This window comes from Plecotus auritus (assembly GCF_963455305.1).
Source record: "Plecotus auritus genome assembly, chromosome: 2".
In the NCBI taxonomy this organism is placed as follows: domain Eukaryota; kingdom Metazoa; phylum Chordata; class Mammalia; order Chiroptera; family Vespertilionidae; genus Plecotus; species Plecotus auritus.
In genome coordinates this window covers 15,414,287-15,432,369 of record NC_137771.1, presented here as the reverse complement: position 1 = coordinate 15,432,369, position 18,083 = coordinate 15,414,287, and the positions used below count along the sequence as shown (strand labels likewise).

At 38.5% G+C, this 18,083-nt stretch overlaps 1 protein-coding gene across 15 annotated transcripts in view; it reads right to left on the bottom strand.

The window, feature by feature from the left end:
- Nucleotides 1–18,083, bottom strand: part of SRRM1 (serine and arginine repetitive matrix 1) — a 34,185-nt gene that overhangs the window by 9,878 nt on the left and 6,224 nt on the right. For 2 of the 15 annotated variants that reach the window (XM_080657269.1, XM_080657275.1), the window contains 9 exons: nt 17,175–17,290; nt 15,388–15,591; nt 12,598–12,792; nt 12,004–12,123; nt 9,506–9,780; nt 4,410–4,490; nt 3,432–3,518; nt 2,554–2,698; nt 2,157–2,198 (listed from right to left, as the gene is read on the bottom strand). In XM_080657269.1, coding sequence (XP_080513395.1) covers nt 2,157–2,198; nt 2,554–2,698; nt 3,432–3,518; nt 4,410–4,490; nt 9,506–9,780; nt 12,004–12,123; nt 12,598–12,792; nt 15,388–15,591; nt 17,175–17,290 — 1,265 coding nt within the window. The remainder of the gene's footprint in view (nt 1–2,156; nt 2,199–2,553; nt 2,699–3,431; nt 3,519–4,409; nt 4,491–9,505; nt 9,781–12,003; nt 12,124–12,597; nt 12,793–15,387; nt 15,592–17,174; nt 17,291–18,083) is intronic. The other 13 variants (XM_080657276.1, XM_080657283.1, XM_080657270.1 and 10 more) reach the window with 13 other exon arrangements.

Genomic DNA, 18,083 nt, shown 5'->3' with positions numbered 1-18,083 from the left:
AAGGGGCCAACTTACTATCTCTGTAGTGACCTCTTCAGAACAATCTCATTTCACTAACCACATTGGTGATGGGAGGTAAAAAGTTATAGATGTGCCGAAACCGGTTTGGCTCAGTGGATGGAGCGTCGGCCTGCGGACTGAGGGGTCCCGGGTTCAATTCCGGTCAGGGGCATGTGCCTTGGTTGTGGGCACATCCCCAGTAGGAGGTGTGCAGGAGGCGGCTGATCGATGTTTCTCTCTCATCGATGTTTCTAGCTCTCTGTCCCTCTCCCTTCCTCTCTGTGAAATATCAATAAAATATATTTAATAAAAAAAAAAAGTTATAGATGTGACAACTACACTAAGTAGGATCAATATACCTTGTATCCTTTAATTTAAAGGAGTGTTCAATCCCCAAAGACGAGTGTAAGAAAGCATGAAAAATGTTAAATTTTTTATGTTTAAACTGTGTGTGTGTGTGTGTGTGTGTGTGAGAGAGAGAGAGAAAAACCAGGCTGTGTTTCCCCTCTTAAAATACAACAAATATTGAAGCATGATTCCAATTATTTCTTCATCTCTAAATCCCAGACACCTGATTGCAATTTCTAACATCACTAAACTTGAGGCTACTAGTACAATTTAGTAGTACCTTTTATTTTTCATATATATTTCTATTGATTTCAGAGAGGAAGGGATAGGGAGAGATATAAACATCAATGATGGGAGAGAATCATGGATCGATTGCCTCCTGCACACTCCCTACTGGGGATCGAGCCCGCAACCCAGGCATGTGCCCTTGACAGGAATCAAACCTGGGACTCTTCAGTCTGCAGGCTGACACTCTATCCACGGAGCCAAACCAGCTAGGGCAGTACCTTTTAAAAATATATATATATTTTATTGATTTGTTAGAGAGAGGGATAGAGATTCAGAAACTTCGATGAGAGAGAAACATCAATCAGCTACCTCCTGCACACCTCCTATTGGGGATGAGCCCACAACCAAGGTACATGCCCTTGACCGGAATTGAACCTGGGACCTTGCAGTCCGCAGGCCAACGCTCTATCCACTGAGCCAAACCAGTTAGGGCGTGGGAAGTACCTTTTAAAATGTGGATACATAAAACAAAAACATCCTGGTGTAGGGTAATAAACATTAGCATTGATTTCACTGTAATGAAAATAGTTCCATAATTTGGGGAGTGGAAGAAATCTTACCACTAAACTGATTTTGTAAAGTACACAAATCTATCATTAAATTTATGTGTAATGAAGCCAGGGTTAATTACAGCTGGGAATAGAATACCTTAGCATCTAAAGTGATCTTGTTTTAGGTTTTCATTTTTTAATTGACAAGTAATAGTTACTTTCATGGCACAAATACACTGCTTAGGCTCCACTACAAACATTGCTGACCGGTTCTAAAGAACCTTTCCAAGAAAACCCTTTTATTAATTAGACTACCTAAAAGAACATTGCTTCAAAAACTGAGCCAAAATAAGACGAGATAGTTTCAGGAAGAGCAAATACTTAGAAATTTAGTGGCAGCTAAACCTCCCCAAGCAGACGACCAGTGAAGATACAGTATGCTATGTCAATGGCACAGGTTAAGATCTACTAGCTTTGTTACTTTGCAACTATAAAAACTCACTTTACTACTTCTGGGCCTGTTTATTTCACTCATGAGATAGGCCTACATTAGAGATTTCTAGGTATGATTTAACTTTAAAATGTTAGGTTTCATGGTCACCCAGACACTGATAATCAAAAAGGGTCAATGAAAATATGCAAACCTACCTTGCTACCATAGGAAGCACTGAGCAAGGGCCAAAGCCTTGCATTCCTCTTTCACTTCTTGAAGCCTCTCCATAGTTTTTCTTGCCTTCCCTAATGTCACCATAAAGTCCTTACCCACTAAATCTGAGGTGCTATTACTATAGATAATTTAACTGCACAAAAATGTACGTTCAAATAACTCTCTAAAATGAACAGCATATACAATTCTAACATTAAATTGATGTGTAAAGAAGTATGTATGAAAACTAAAACTGAGGACCTTTTCCACAGCCATACACTGTATACGTATACCTAGAAATGGAATAAGGTTACCTAAACAGTAAATTAAGTCACTAAAACTTTGACATGTAATCCTAAGTTACAAAGTAGTGTCTAACCAACCTTTTAGTCATTGGCGATTGCCATCGCTTTCCCATCTGCATCCTGAGAGCAGTGGAGAAAAACAAATGTCAAGAATTCCATTCACCAAATTATTCACTTCAATGGCATTAAGTATCACTAATGGAGATATATTTTTTAAACAGGAATCAATGCTATGATTTAACTGGTATTCTTTTAGTCATGCACACATATGACATGGTGGTACAAACCTTACAAAGTTCTCATTAATTAGCTAATAACCACCAAACAATGCAACCCCTTATCCAACAAAATGTGACCATTTCCTTCTGTCCTAGAAATGAAGGAGTTAGCCAAATTCTAAAATAAGCCCACAGCCCATCCCTTATTAATTTATCACTACAGAGCAGCAATGAAACTATTGAAGAAAAGACATTACCGAGGGGAAGCCTCTTTCTGGCGTTTTCGAGGTGATGGAGAGGCACTCCGGGAAGGGGAATGTCTCCGTCGCCTGCCTACCTCACCATTCTTCACATGGGACCTCTTGGGTCGCTCTTCTTCTGAGGAAGATGAGGAGCCAGAATCTATAATTACACAAGAAACAAAATATTACAGCAAGTCTGTGTTTAAAAGAGTCTGTCCACATTTTCTGAATCTAAGTGAATGGAGCGTCTAAAAGAGCAATTAGCCCTGACTGGTTTGGCTCAGTGGATAGAGCGTCGGCCTGCGGACTGAAGGGTCCTGGGTTCGATTCCGGTCAAGGGCATGTACCTTGGTTGTGGGCACATCCCCAGTAGGGGGTGTGCAGGAGGCAGCTGATCGATATTTCTCTCTCATCGATGTTTCTAACTCTCTATCCCTCTCCCTTCCTCTCTGTAAAAAGTCAATAAAATATATGAAAAAAAATTTTTTTAATAAAATAAAATAAAAATAAAGAGCAATTACTTTGCCCTAACTGGTTTGGCTCAGTGGATAGAGCATTGATCCTCCTGGTCAAGGGCAGATGCCTGGATTGCAGGCTCAATCCCTACCCATCAGTGATTCTCTCTCATCGATGTTTCTATTTCTTTCTCCCTTCCTCTCTGAAATCAATAATAATAATAATAATAAATAAATGCTGTTTTTTCAAGAAAGGATCAATTACTTTATTTCTATTAAGTACAAACATATTTCTCCTACATATACTTGCTATACTGAGGGACATGCATATCTATATATAAAATTCTTTATTGTTAAAAGTATTACATGGAACATGCATATCTTAAGTATTTTTAAATTAGGAAATGCAGGTAGAAAAAACTTAATCAGTAGCCATACCAGATGATGACTGCTGGTTCTGTCGTCTGTATTGGCGTCTCTGCTGCACAGAATCTGCTGCAGCCATTTTGCCACCTTTATCTTCTTCTGAAAGATGGATGCATTTAGAAAGTGTTTCTTTAGTTATGCATACAGAAAATGTAACATATTTGAATAGGAAAATGGTCTCTTAAACCTTTACCTGGTTGGGTCAAACAATACAACTACCACACACACACACATTTTTGTTTTTTACAAAGAAGGAAAAGCTCAAAATGCCAACTTAAATGCCAATTTAAACCCATCACCACCAAATGTAATAAAAATAAACTTCTTTAGTCCTGGCCAATGAGGTTCAGTTGGATAGGCGTCATAACATGCACCAAAAGTTTGCGGGTTCGATTCCTGGTCAGGGAACATACCCAGTAGGAGGTGTGAAGGAGGCAGCCAATTGATGCTTTGCTCTCACATCGATGTTTCTCTCCCTCTCTAAAAATAAATTAAAAAAAATAAATAAACCTAAAGGATGATACTGCTATCCACATTGCAGATGTGAAAGAAATGAGGCTAAGATAAATTAAGTAATTCAACAAACAAAAAGCAGTTAAAGAGCGGAGCCTGGGCCCTAGCTGGCTTGGCTCCGTGGATAGAGCGTCAGTCTGCGGACCAAAGGGTCCCAGGTTCGATTCAGGCCAAGGGCACATGCCTGGGTTGCGGGCTCAATCTCCAGTGGGGGGCGTGCAGGAGGCAGCCAATCAATGATTCTCTCTCATCATTGATGTTTCTCTCTCTCTCTCCTTCTCCCTTCCTCTCTGAAATAAAAAAATAAAAATAAAAAAAAAAAGAGTGGAGCCTGGGATTCAAACTAGGTTTGTCTTACACTTCAGAGTCCTAGCTCTTAACAACTAATATCCTGTAATTAATCTTTAACCAGAAGGGTTTAATCAAATATGCAACAAATCGAATTCATCTTAAAACAAACATACACACAAAACTTACCTGACTCAGATAACTCTACTTTTCTAGGCTTAGGTGCTGGTGAAGGGGACTCTCTTTTCTCAGTACCTTTATGTTTTGTCACTAAAAAGAGTACAGGGGAAAAAAAAAACACAAAAAACCACTTATAAGAAGAAAACAAAGCTTCACAGGACATCTTAACAATACAAAAATGGTGTGACTATTCTCAAAGAATTTACAGAAAATTACAAAATTCTGTAAGGACTTTGTCATCACCTGAGTAGTACCAGAAGTAGAAGCAAGAATTTTTAATATTGAATGAAAAAACCCTAAGAAGTTGTATAATGATTTAGAATCTTGAGATTCATCCAAAAGAAACCATAGTTAAAAGAAACTGGGAGCTGTTTCTGAGTAGAACAAGCTTTATGCTATGTGTAACATTCAGCTCAGTAAACCTCTGTGTGCTACCCCACAACTTAAAACAGTCTAAGGAGGCCTCATCAACACAAAAGCTTTCAAACATCCACTATGAGTAGGTAATTAAAAAATTTTATCTGCTGAAATTTTCAGAAAAAGATATTTGGTCTGAAGAGAAGGAATAAACTAGCCACCCAAGAGGCTGTAGATTCTTTATGTAGATGGAGCATATATAACCCTCACAATAGCATGAGGAATTTTAAACTACCTATAAAAAAAGTAGACCTTCACAATAGTAAAAATAATTAAATACGAAGGCTGCAAGGTTCTTTCTAAAGCTCAAAAGAAGGTTAAAAAAAAAAAGCAGCTGCAGCTCTGAAATATAACCATGGTAGTAGAAGAGCGGGTACCTTATGAATTATCCAACTTACCTTTTCCCAATTGCAAGGAAAATTATTAAACTAACGTTGAAGTCATAAGGATAATTTAAGTGAACTAAGATCTGACTCTAACACTCTATTTCTGGATATAGGCTTTAATTTTCAACAACTGCTACCTCTGTCTACTTTTTATTTTAAGTTAAAGCCATCCATTGCTTTAACTTAAAATAACAAGTATAAAGAGATATAACTATTAATCTTATAGATTAATCTGAACATCATTTGACAACATTACTGTAAGAACTAAACTTGAAGACAATATGATCCCCCTCAGGATCTTTATAACTGTTTTGTTTGATTTAAAGCAATTACCATGGGATGTTTGACCTAGGATACAGATACATTTCATTTAACAAACACTCATATTCAGAATTCTATCAAGACTTACTCAAGGGGTAGTAGTAACTTAAGAGAACTAGTGATCTAAATCAGCAATTAAGTCCTAGCCCATTTTTCTCAGTGGTTAGAGCAGTGGTCGGCAAACCGCGGCTCGCGAGCCACATGCGGCTCTTTGGCCCCTTGAGTGTGGCTTGGCGTTAGAACCACTTCTTCAAAATAGACTTGCCCAGGCCGAAAACCGACTTCTGCGCATGGGCCACGAAGTTTCAATCGCACTGTATGTGCGTGCCCGCACGTGGTATTTTGTGGAAGAGCCACACTCAAGGGGCCAAAGAGCCACGGCCTGCAGACTTGAAGAGTCCCAGGTTCGATTCCAGTCAAGGGCACATGCCTGGCTTGCAGGCTTGATCCCCAGCAGGGGGCACGCAGGAGGCAGCCAATCAATGATTCTCTCTCATCATCATTGATGTTTTTTATCTCTCTCTCACGCTCAGAAATCAATAAAAATATATTTAAAATAATTATTATTATTAAATAAATATATAAAACAGCAATAAAATCTTTACTAAAGTAGTCAAACTAAAGAATTCACCACTATACTTTTAAAACCACCAGCACTTTAGCCTTGGCCAAGTAGTTTCAGTTGACTAGAGGGTCATCCCAATATTCCAAGGTTACAGGTTCAATTTCCTGTCAGGGCACATACAAGATCAACCAATGAACATATAAAGAAGTGAAACAGGACACAGACAACAGGGGGGTGAGGGCATGAGTGGGGGGGGGGGAGCGGTAATAGTGGAAGAAGGACACATATGTAACACCTTAATCAATAAAGAAATTTTTTTAAAAAAGAAGTGAAAAAACAAATCAATGTTTCCCCCTTCCTATCTTTCTCTAAAAATCAATAACTAAAAGTTAAAAAAAGAAATAAAACAACCAACATTTTATTAATGATTCTACCTAATAAGCTTTTTGGACAAACCGATGGATTGGGTAAAGAATGATTAACATCTAATTAGTTATCATGAAATATGATAGCACTATAAGTGCATTTAAAACTTGTATTTTAATAAATTAAAAGAATAAAATAGAAAGGCTTAAAAATGTTTAGGGATATGAGGCTTTTTTTTCCTATTCAGTATTGCCCATTTCTAAAAAATGTTTTTATTGATTTTTTTGAGAGGGAGTGAGGGAGACAGGGAGAGAAAGTGAAAGGGCAGAAGGGAGAAAGGGGGGGGAGGGGGGAGGGGGAGGGGGAGGGGGAGGGGGAGGGGGAGAGAGAGAGAGAGAGAGAGAGAGAGAGAGAGAGAGAGAGAGAGAGAGAGAGAGAGAGAGATCAGTTGCTTCCCATATACACCCTGACTAGGAATTGAACCGGCAACTTTTTGGTGCTTGGGATGACACTCTACCAACTGAGTCACACTGGCCAGGGCTTCGCCATTTTTAAGTGTCAGTTAATCTTCAATACTTGTAAAATATTTTATAGACAAACCGTTATCTACAAACCCACATGTTCAAGTTACCACCTTGGAAAACTGGGTTCCAAAATGTGGATGTCAGAATGCATTTTCCCCTAAGAAACATTAAAAGCATGGTTATATTTGGAAGATGGCTGGCAAATGCCTACTTAGTAAATAATACAAATTTAACCATACATTATTTACATTTAATTCCCCGTAAAAATATGCATTTGGAGTTTTTTCTTAAATCTCAATGGCTTAGCTAAAGTAGTCCTTAATTATTGTTAATATAATCACCATTAGACAAGTATCCATTATATATATACTCCTACTCTGGTTCAATGATTGACTGAATCAGAATATTACTAACATTGTAATATTAATGTCTCATTGAGGTTTGCCCAGATGAAATTTTATCCATCCAAATGTTTTTATTTTTTGCATTCAAGGGGCAAAAATCATTCTAGTATGAAGTCAGAAATCTGCTGCTAAGTCAATTGAAAAACCAGTATTTGAAATTTATTTCAGCAGTCCCTATGAATTCACCACATGGGAATGGGAGGAGGCAGGAGAGGGTAATGGGGGGATAAATGGTGACAGAAAGAGACATGATCTGGGGCAGTGAACACACAATATAATACACAGATGGTATATTATAAATTGTATACCTTAAACCTATATAATTATATTAATCAATGTAACCCCAGTAAGTTTAATAATAAAAAAACTTCCACCACCACAGGTATAGATCCTCTGGTAAACATTATTCATTAACTATCCCACTGATTTCAAAGCACTACTTTATGTACTAAGATACCACTTTAACTATGACATGCCATTGATTACATTATATTCCAAATAATTTATCTCTTAAATCCCCCAAAATACTTTTCCTGCCTCTCTCCCACTCCATTTGCCCACCATCAACAACAGGATCTTTATTGAAAGCCCTGATTGGTGACTATTATGTGAATTACAAAAGTAAAGCCTATTACATTTCAATGTCATTGCTCTTATTAGCCATGAAGACTGCAAAAAAAGGAATTTCTGAAATCACGGTACCAAGGTATATAGAAGCTAAAGAATTTCACCCTGACCTCCATTTCCCTCCTCCAGAAATCAAAACAGGCATTTTGGAGTAGGAGAGTTCGACCAAGTATACATTTTTTAACTGGAAATGAGAATCCAAATTCTAGTCTAGGCTGGCTGACCTTCACCAAATCACTTAACCTGAGAACCTGTTTCCTTGATGACAATCTCTAAAATGGTTTCTAGCTCTGAAATTTCATCACAGAGGACTAGGATCATGTTACCATAAAGTTATTCCCAAATAGTTAGAACCAATATTCAGCTTCAGTGGTCACAAGGCAGCCTCTGACTACAATGATCACAGTACGTCTCTTGGCTAGGTCCCAGAATGCACAGGAATAGAACTAGTCCTTTGTCTCCACCAGGACTTATTTCTTGCTTATGTACATATTCACTGTGATTTGTTTCTGAAAAGCAGCAGCCTGCTCCCCCCAATAATATAAAACACAAGCCGTTGGTACCTATGAAGATTTTTCAAAGGTAACTACTAATTCTTAATAATTAACCTATTTTAACAGGAATTCAGTCCTCCTGTTCAGGTACACTTACTGGCCTTTGGCTATATGATGCAAACAGAAAAATCACAACTTGATGTGTTTTTGCAAAGTGACACATTGCTCCTTAAAATCCAAATTACTATAGCATCTTTTTAGATTTTCCCCCTCCACCACTACTCACCTTTCAGGCTGTCTTTCTCATTCTGGCCCTAAGCACCAAGGCCCGATTCCATTCAAATAGATCCTATAGTGTATATTTAATACTAAAGGAACAAACCCCAATAGACCACAATCTTCACTCAAGACTAACACAGCCAATATTCTACTTGCCTGGCAGGATCACAGATCATAAATTCCTGAGAAATCACTCTACAGAATAAAGCAAGAACAAAACTCAAGAACCCTGCCTAGAGCCTAAATTTAAAAAACAAATCAGCTTTTAAGAGGACACCATGTCCTTCCCTAGAGAGCACAACGTGGCCAAGAAAATAATTAAAAAGAATATGAAGTCCTCAAACAAAAAAATCTCCAGGGGTTGGGGGGTGGGGAGTTAATTGATCTCATAGTAATACAATGATCCCTTATCATGATGACACAACTTTGATGTTACCCAAAATCAAACAGCACCGACTAATAATATATTTCACTACCTACTCAATGCCAGAGGGCATTGCTAAAAACAAAACACATGTAAAGTCTATTACAATAAATCTCAAGAACTTAAAGCAGGAAAGAAAAGGTGAACGAACCTCTGAGCAATTTACAAAGAACACCACATACAAATACTACCCAGAAACTTCATACTTTAAAAGGTGGAAGGGGTGACCAACAACTGACTAAGCACCTTGTAAGTAAATGAAGAAAGGATATATTGTTTTTATTTGTTTGATTTTTACCTTTACCTGAAGTTCTCCCAGGAGAGACAGAAACACGACTTTTTCTTGTCCGGTTTGACTGCTGGGGTGTCGGGGAATGACGAGTTTTTGGCGGAGGAGTTGCTGGAGGTGATGGCCTATGCCTTCGCCTTGGAGGACTTGCTGAAGGAGACAACCTACGCATTTTTCGAGGGGGGCTGGATGTCCTCTTAGGAGGCTTCTTTGGCGGTGACCGGGAACGAGATGAAGAAGAGGATGAACTACTTCCAGACAAGGATGCTGATGAACGCCTTCTTCTGTGGAATAAAGTATTCATATTCAGTAACTGCACATCTACAAAGGTTATGTACAGTTTATACAAAAATACAGCTATTTTTATCCAACTTTTGAGTTTATGTAGCTAAGCAGACAATGAGTTTTAAAAAGAGGAAACAAAACCATAACCTAGCACAGGAAACAGCTAGTTCAAGACTAACGATGAAAAAAGAAATTATTCTGATAAATGTATGTTTGAGTTGTCTTTCCAGTTATAAAATATTTTGAGTGCTAATAGCATAACTAACCAGTCTCCTTCTTCAGTGCTTTGGAGTTTGCATACAATATTTGGGTGGCAAAGTATTTTCCATTTAATAACTATGTCAAGCAACCTTTATGTTGCATTTTTTTAAAGAGATGCAAAAGATTAGGAATTCATTTAGCTACATAAACTTAGAAGCAGGGGCCTCTCGAATTCTGCGGCAAAATTTGTGTTAAGTTCTGTTGCAATTATGTGTACCTGCAGAATTCACCTTTGGCAGAAGAATTCCTGAGAACCTGAAAAAAAGAAACCCTACCTTAAGTGTGAGATAAAAACTACCTGAAAGGGAATCTTACACAATCTGCAAAATATTTTGATTGCTAAACGGCTCAATTAATAAAACATGCTGTTTGCAAAACTCCAATATAAAAATTAGCTGTTTCCACTAATCTTGTACTAGAAATAGAAAGCATCAGTATTACTTTTCTCCTGAGGAGAAATCAATTTTAGAAGTGTGATGCTTAACCTGACTGACCATTTATATCAGTCTCATTTATCAATAGTAACTAACATTAATCCTGTAATTTTTAATGGTTATAAAAATGGTTCAGTTTACCTTGACAACTCCTCCCCACAGAAAAATATTATCTTTTTAAAAACTATGGGATTCTAAAAACCCTCAGTCTGCAGAAACAGCAAAAATTATGGAGCTTATTGTTCCCTCTCTTTATTTCCAACTTGATTCTGTCCCCTGAAAACAACCTTAAAAGATTCAAACACAAAAAATTCTGTCCTGAATATAATCTGAAGCATAATCATCAGAGTTCCTTCTAAAAACACATGAATGCATTGACTGTCAAGAAGGCACAGAACTTTGCTATCAGTGCACCAGGCCTCTTTTTTGAACAATACAGCAACAATCTTTTTGTTAAAAGTGATAGATCCAACATTTTACTTTATGCTAACTAAGAATTTTTTAAAAATAGAACATTGTGTATTAACGGTTTCTTTAATGTCCAGTCTCTTAAAAAATAACCAGACATCAAACTGCTAAAAGGTTGTATCTATGGAATGGGATTATGGGTAAAGGGAGAGAGAGAGAAACATGGATTTGTTGTTCTACTCATTTATGCATGCTGTTTGATTACTATATGTGTCCTGAGGATCAAACCCACAACCCTGGCGCATCGGGACGAGGCTCTAACCAACTGAGGTAATTTTTATTTTTATTTCTGTTTGAATTGTTTATACTAAGTACTCATTTCTATAAGGACAAAACAAAAACAACAAAACAAACAAACAAAAAGCATTTAAAAAATATAAAAGTATATGCCCGGCTGGAGTGGCTCAGTTGGTTGAGTGGGCTCAATTCCCACTCAGAGCACATGCAAAAAAGCAACTGATCGATGCTTCTCTCTCACATTACTGCTTCTCTCTTTCTCCTAGAAGCTTTATAAGGATGTCCTCGGGTAAGGATTTAAAAAAAATAAATAAAAGTATAATTAATGCAAATAGATTATTTTAATACTGGTAAAAGCAGCTTACTGGCTCTGGTGTCATCAACTGTTCAGAAGCCAGTGGTAACTAAAATCCAAAAAAAGAGGTTAGGTGACTAATTTCCTTACTTGATAAGATTTCCTGGTGGGGTCTGAAAGGATACCTTAACAAGAGGTATCAATAAGATGGTAGGGGGGCGGGGTGGGCTGGAGGGAGTCAATGGGGGAAAAAGGGGCGCATATGCAGTACCTTCAACAATAAAGAATTAAAAAAAAAAAGATGGTAAATTTCTTCTTTTTTTATTTTCCAACAGTAGACTAGCATTATTTTTCACTGCAAATAACAGCACACCTCAAATGAGATAGGCTCTTTGGAAGACATTACCTATCACTCATGAGTTCTTTCTGCCAAGGGGACACTAATATAAAGATTAGCCTAAAATGAATGTATGGTCCACTTTCATACACCTAACACTTCCAAATTAAAAAAAGAAAAGAAAGCTCACCGTCTCACTGGAGATCTACTTCTTCTATGCCTTGGTGGAGGAGGCATTCGTCTTGGTGGAGTTCTTCTTCGAGGAGATGGCCGCCTTCTTGGGCTTGGCCGCCTTCTAGGTGAGTATGATCTGTCATAACAAAAAAAATTAGGGCCTGAATAAATCAGGAACACAAAATAAACTGTTTGACATAGTTTTCTCAACAGCTACATTTTCAAAAACACATTTCATAGGATATAATTCCATTTATGTAGAGATTGTCATGGTGTACATAAACTGTCCTCAAATTCTCTCTGTAAACCCAAAGAATAACATTTTACTAAATGTTTTCTATTGCTTTGAAACTAGTTACCTAGCCCGGCTGGCATGGCTCAGTGGTTGAGCGTCGACCTATGAACCAGAAGGTCACAGTTCCCCAGTGTGGGGCTTGCAGGAGGCAGCCGATCAATGATTCTCTCATCACTGATGTTTCTATCTCCCTCTCCCTTGCTCTCTGAAATCAATAAAATTAAAAAAGGAAGAAAGAAACTAGTTACCTAACCCTATGTAGGAGAATAGCACATAAAACCTAAGCTCTGTGCAGATTCTAAAGCCACAAATCACCTTGATCTGGATCTATGGCGCCGTCTAGGTCGAGTATGAGAAGGAGAGCGAGAACGTGTCCGGGATCTTGATTTGGAACGTGACCGAGATCTTGGTCGGGTCTTCTCCTTTTCCTTTTCTTTTTTGGAATTTTTCTCCGGAGTAGGTTCTTTAGGCTCTGGTACAGGTTCAGGCTTGGGAACTTTCAGGATATCACTATGGAAGAAAAAAACCCCCAGAGATTTATTTTCCCCCCTCTTCTACTCAGACTACTAAGTCATATTTTATTTTCTATATTTATTGATTTCAAAGAGGAAAGGAGAGGGGGAAAGAAATAGAAACATCAATAATGAGAAAGGATTATTGATCAGCTGCCTCCTGCACACCCCACACTTGGGATCGAGCCTACAACCTGGGCATGTACCCTGACCAGGAATTGAACCATGACCTCCTAGTTCATAGGTTGATGCTCAACCACTGAGCTACGCCAGCCAGGCTTGTCATATTTCAAATGGAAGTTATTTATCTTTGTAAAAAGTTTTTAGCCCTAATATTTGACAAAGGAGGCAAGAGAATATAATGGAGTCAAGACAGTCTCTTCAATAAATGGTGCTGGGAAATTTGGTCAGATACATGCAAAAAGATGAAACTAGATCACCAACTTACACCATACACAAAAACAAACTCAAAATGGCTATAGCACTTAAATGTAAAACGGGAAACCATAAAAATCTTAGGAGATTCCATAGGCAGCAAAATATCAGACATGTCGTAGCAGTATCTTTACCAATACAGCTCCTAGGGCAATGGAGACTTATAGAGAAAATAACAAATGGGACTACATCAAAATAAAAAGCTTCTGCACAGCAAAAGAAACCATCAATAAAACAACAGGAAAGCCCACTGCATGGGAGAACATATTTGCCAATGCTATTTCAAATAAGGGTTTAATCTCCAAAATTTACAGAGAACTCATACAACTTAACAAAAGGAAGATAAACAATCCAAACAAAAAATGGGCAAAGGACCTAAATAGACACTTTTTGAAAGAAGACATATAGAAGGCCAAGAGACATATGAAAACATGCTCAAAGTCACTAATCATCCAAGAGATGCAAATCAAAACAATAACATACCATCTCACACCTGTCAGAATGGCTATCATCAACAAATCAACGAATGACAAGTGCTGAAGAGGATGGGAAGAAAAAGGAACCCTCCTGCACTGCTGGTGGGAATGCAGACTGGTGCAGCCACTGTGAAGTTTCCTCAAAAAATTAAAAATGGAACTCCTATTTGACCCAGTAATCCCACTTCTAGGAATATATCCCAAGAAACCAGAAACACCAATCAGAAAGGATATATGCACCCCTATGTTCATAGCAGCACAATTTACAATAGCTAAGATTTGGAAACAGCCTAAGTGCCCATCAACAGATGAGTGGATTAAAAAACTGTGGCACATCAACACAATGAAATACTATCCTATCTAATAAAGAGGGAATATGCTAATTGACCCTCACACCGTCACAAAGATGGCCTCACCCACAGCCAATAAGGAGGGAATTTGCTAATTGACTGCCCCGCCCTCAAAGATGGCAGCACCCACAGCCAATAAGGAGGGAATATGCTAACTGCCCAACCTCAAAGATGGCGGTGCCCACAGCCACAAGATGGCAGCGCCCAGTCCCTCAGCTCCGTCATGGCACCTGGCTCAAGTCCTCCAGTCCCCTCCGCCACCCAGCCACCCAGGGCCAGCCAAGGCTTGAGCTGCCAGCAGTGGCAGCAGCAGAGGTGTGATGGGGAATCGCCTCCTGCCCCTGAGGGCTCCCAGACTGAGAGGGGGCAGGCCGGGCTGGGAGACCCCCCCTCCAGTGCATGAATTTTCTTGCACCAGGCCTCTAGTACCACTATAAAAAAAGAACTTTCATCATTTGCTACAGCATGGATGGAACTGGAGAACATTATGCTAAGCAAAATAAGCCAGTTGGAGAAAGTATCACATGATCTCACTCATATGTGGAATATAATGATCAACATAAACTGAGGAACAAAAATAGATCCAGAGACAAATGGGGGGTTGGGGGGAGTTAGAGAGCAATCAAAGGACTTGTAAGCATGCAGATTAGCATAACCAATGGACACAGACACTGGGGTGGTGGGGGCTTGCCCTCGGAGATGAGAGTGGCGGGAGGAGCGGGGGAGGTTGTTTCAATTGGGGAAAAAGGAGACATATGTAAAACTTTAAACAATAAAAGTTTTCAGCCCTACTCAGTTGGTTGGGCATCATCCTGTGCACCGAAAGGCTGCTGGTTTGATTGTCATTCAGGGCACATGTCCAGGTTGCAGGGTCAATCCCCCATAGGGGAAATGCAGGAGGCAGCAGATCGATGTTTCTCTCTCTCTCCCTTTCTGTCTGAAAATTAATAAAAAAATCTTAAAGAAATTTTCAAAATCTGAAGACTTCTCCTGAGCTCCAAAAGATCAGTGAAATCTAGTGAGAGCAACTAATAATTCTAATTGCATACATTTTCTTAAAGTGCAGCACTGCCCATATTAAGAAAAAAAAATCAAGTTATAGTATACAAAATATTTTTAAAAAATACAACCAAAAGAAAGCAGTGGTCACCTGCCAGGCATTTTACTTATATTCTCTTATACAATTTTTGACTTTTTCTATAAGCTGATTTTATAATTAAATTTAAAAAAAAAAAATCAAGTAGTTTTGTTTCAAACTTAGGTATTATATTTGGGTTCACTTAATAACAACCTAAAATTGTGATATTTATAAACGAATTTTTATGTACTTGCCTAGTAGAAGTGGCCTCTTGTACTGAAGGTTCTTTTACTTTTGCTGACGGTTCTGGGAGCTCAGGAGTTTTTTCCTTCTTTTCTGGAGCAGGGGAAGGACTCCGGCTCTTGGTTCTGTGACGGGGAGATCGAGAATGACTGCGCTTTCTCTCTCTCCTGACAGGGGAAGATCGTCTTCTAGGGGAAGGAGATCTGGATTTGCGTCTAGGATGAAAGCAATTTTTTCAGGTTTTTGAATAATGTGGATTGGGGGAGAGGGTCAAAGGCAGAAGTGAAGATTAATCTTTTTAATTAAATCATTACTGTTTATATCTGAGAAGTTCCCTATGGAAATAAGATATCCTATCACATTTACTTAATAGGGAAAGGGCCAAGAAAAAACCAGGAAGGCAAGCAAAACAATAACAGTCTCTGGAATACCAGTTATAACCTGTGACTCTAGATATTGGTTCTTAATTTGTTCCAGAGATCCTCAAGGAGACCAGAGACCAAATTTTCAGAGGGAAATGATGCTTAAAAGTACAGCTGACTCTTGAAGAACAACAAAGGTGTTAGGGGCACCAACCTCTAACTTTTGACTCCCTAAAAATCACTAATAGCCCTGGCCGGTTTGGCTCAGTGGATAGAGCATCTGCCTGTGGACTCAAGGGTCCCAGGTTCGATTCCAGTCAAGGGCATGTACCTTGGTTGCGGGCACATCCCCAGTAGGGGATATGCAGGAGGCAGCTGATTGGTGTTTCTCTCTCATCGACGTTTCTAACTCTCTCTCCCTCTCCCTTCCTCTCTGTAAAAAGTCAATAAAAGATATTTTTAAAAATAATAAAAAAATAAATAAATAAAAATAACTAATAGCCTACTGTTGACCAGAGCCTTACCAGTAACAGTCAATTAACACATATTTTGTATATTATATGTATTTTATACTCTACTCTTATCATAAAGCCATAGAAAAAAATAAAGAAAATCACAAGGGAACATAAAAATATAATAATATTGTATAGAGAAAATGTATTCCAGAAAAATGACCAATGCAATTAAAGCAGTATGTTCTTCAGAAGAGAAATATATCAAACTTTATAAGATAGCTTTTCTGAAAGAGAAGCTCCTTTTTCTTTCCAAGTTTCCCTTAACTTGAAGTAAAAAAGTAGACCTGGAGTTACCTCTATGATTTGTGCTTAACTCTTAGAAAGCAGGTTTTCGTATCAAATATATAAATGGAAGGGACAAAGAAATTACCTCCTCCCTAAAAATGAAAAGCCTAATGGAATTCTCACCTTTTACCACAAATACAGTAGAAGCTGAATCCTGGATTTAAAAATGGGAACCTAACCAGAGTCTCATTGAAGTAATCTGTTTGGGCTTAGTAAAACCAACTAAGAAAAGCAGAATCAGGAATTAGAAAAATGTAATATGAACACCTAATGGATCCAGATTTCTATAAAGGAAATGTAAAGAGAAAAGGTTGGACAATATTAAAATAACTCAAATTAATTAAATGCTAATTTAAACTAAAGCAATATGGGAAACAAGTCTAGATTTTGACTCAAGAATTAAGAGTTAAATAAGTCACCAAGATTTTAGAGACAAGTATAGTCAAATCATCTATCTCAAACAGATGAAATATTTTAGTCCAGAGGCAAGCAATAGTTCAAGAAAATTGTATGATGTGAGAAATTCTGGAAATAGTGCAGTTAGCTTCCTTAGCAACTTGTAACTTTCTACACACAGAATACCTTAAAGCTAAAGTACTTATAAAAAGACTAGGCAACGCATCTATTGTATTGTACCTTCGTGGGCTTCGAGACCTTTCCCTTTTTTCTCTGCTGCTTTCTTTTTCTTCCTTATCCCTCTTATCTTTGTCTTCATCTTGCTTTTTCATAGATGCCAACTTTTCTTGTTCTATCTGCAAAGATGTTTCCCAAGTAAACATAGCTGAATATTTGAGATCAACAAGACTCTGCACATTTGACAAACACCAATGCTATAAAACTGTCACTTAATCAGCCTCTGCTTCAAGACTCTTCCTCATTCACTACAGGCACTTATTAAAATTGGTACTAAATAAATACTTGCTGAAAATTAATCCCTGAACTGAAGGTTAACGGCTATTTTGAAAAGTTTATTTTAGAAAATCATTTTCACCCTGTCTGGTGTTACTCAGTTGGTTGGGTGGTGTCACCCTTTGCACTGAGAGGTTGCTGGTTCGATTCCTGGTCAGGGCACATGCCCCGGGTTGTGGGTTCAATCCCCGGTGGGGGGGGGGGGGGGTGGGAGGGTGGAGGAGGCAGCAGATGGATGTTTCTCTCTTCCCCCTTCCTTTCTCTAAAATCAATAAACTGTTCATTTAAAAAATCATTTTTAAATTTTTTTTTATTTTATTTTTTTAGAGAGAAACATGATTTGCTGCTCCACTTATTTATGCATTCATTGGTTGATTCTTGTTATGTGCTCTGACCAGGGATCGAGCCTGCAACCTTGGGGTATTGGGATGACACTCTAACCAACTGAGCTGCCCAGTCAGGGCCATCCTCAAGTTTTGTTTATTTAACACTAGAGGCCCAGTGTACAAAATTTGTGCACTCGGGGCAGGCGGGGGTGTGGGGGTAGTTCCCCTCAGCCTGGCCTGTGCCCTCTTGCAGTCCGGGAGCCCTCAGGGGATGTCAAGCTGGCAGCCAGACATCCTTAGTGCTGCTGTG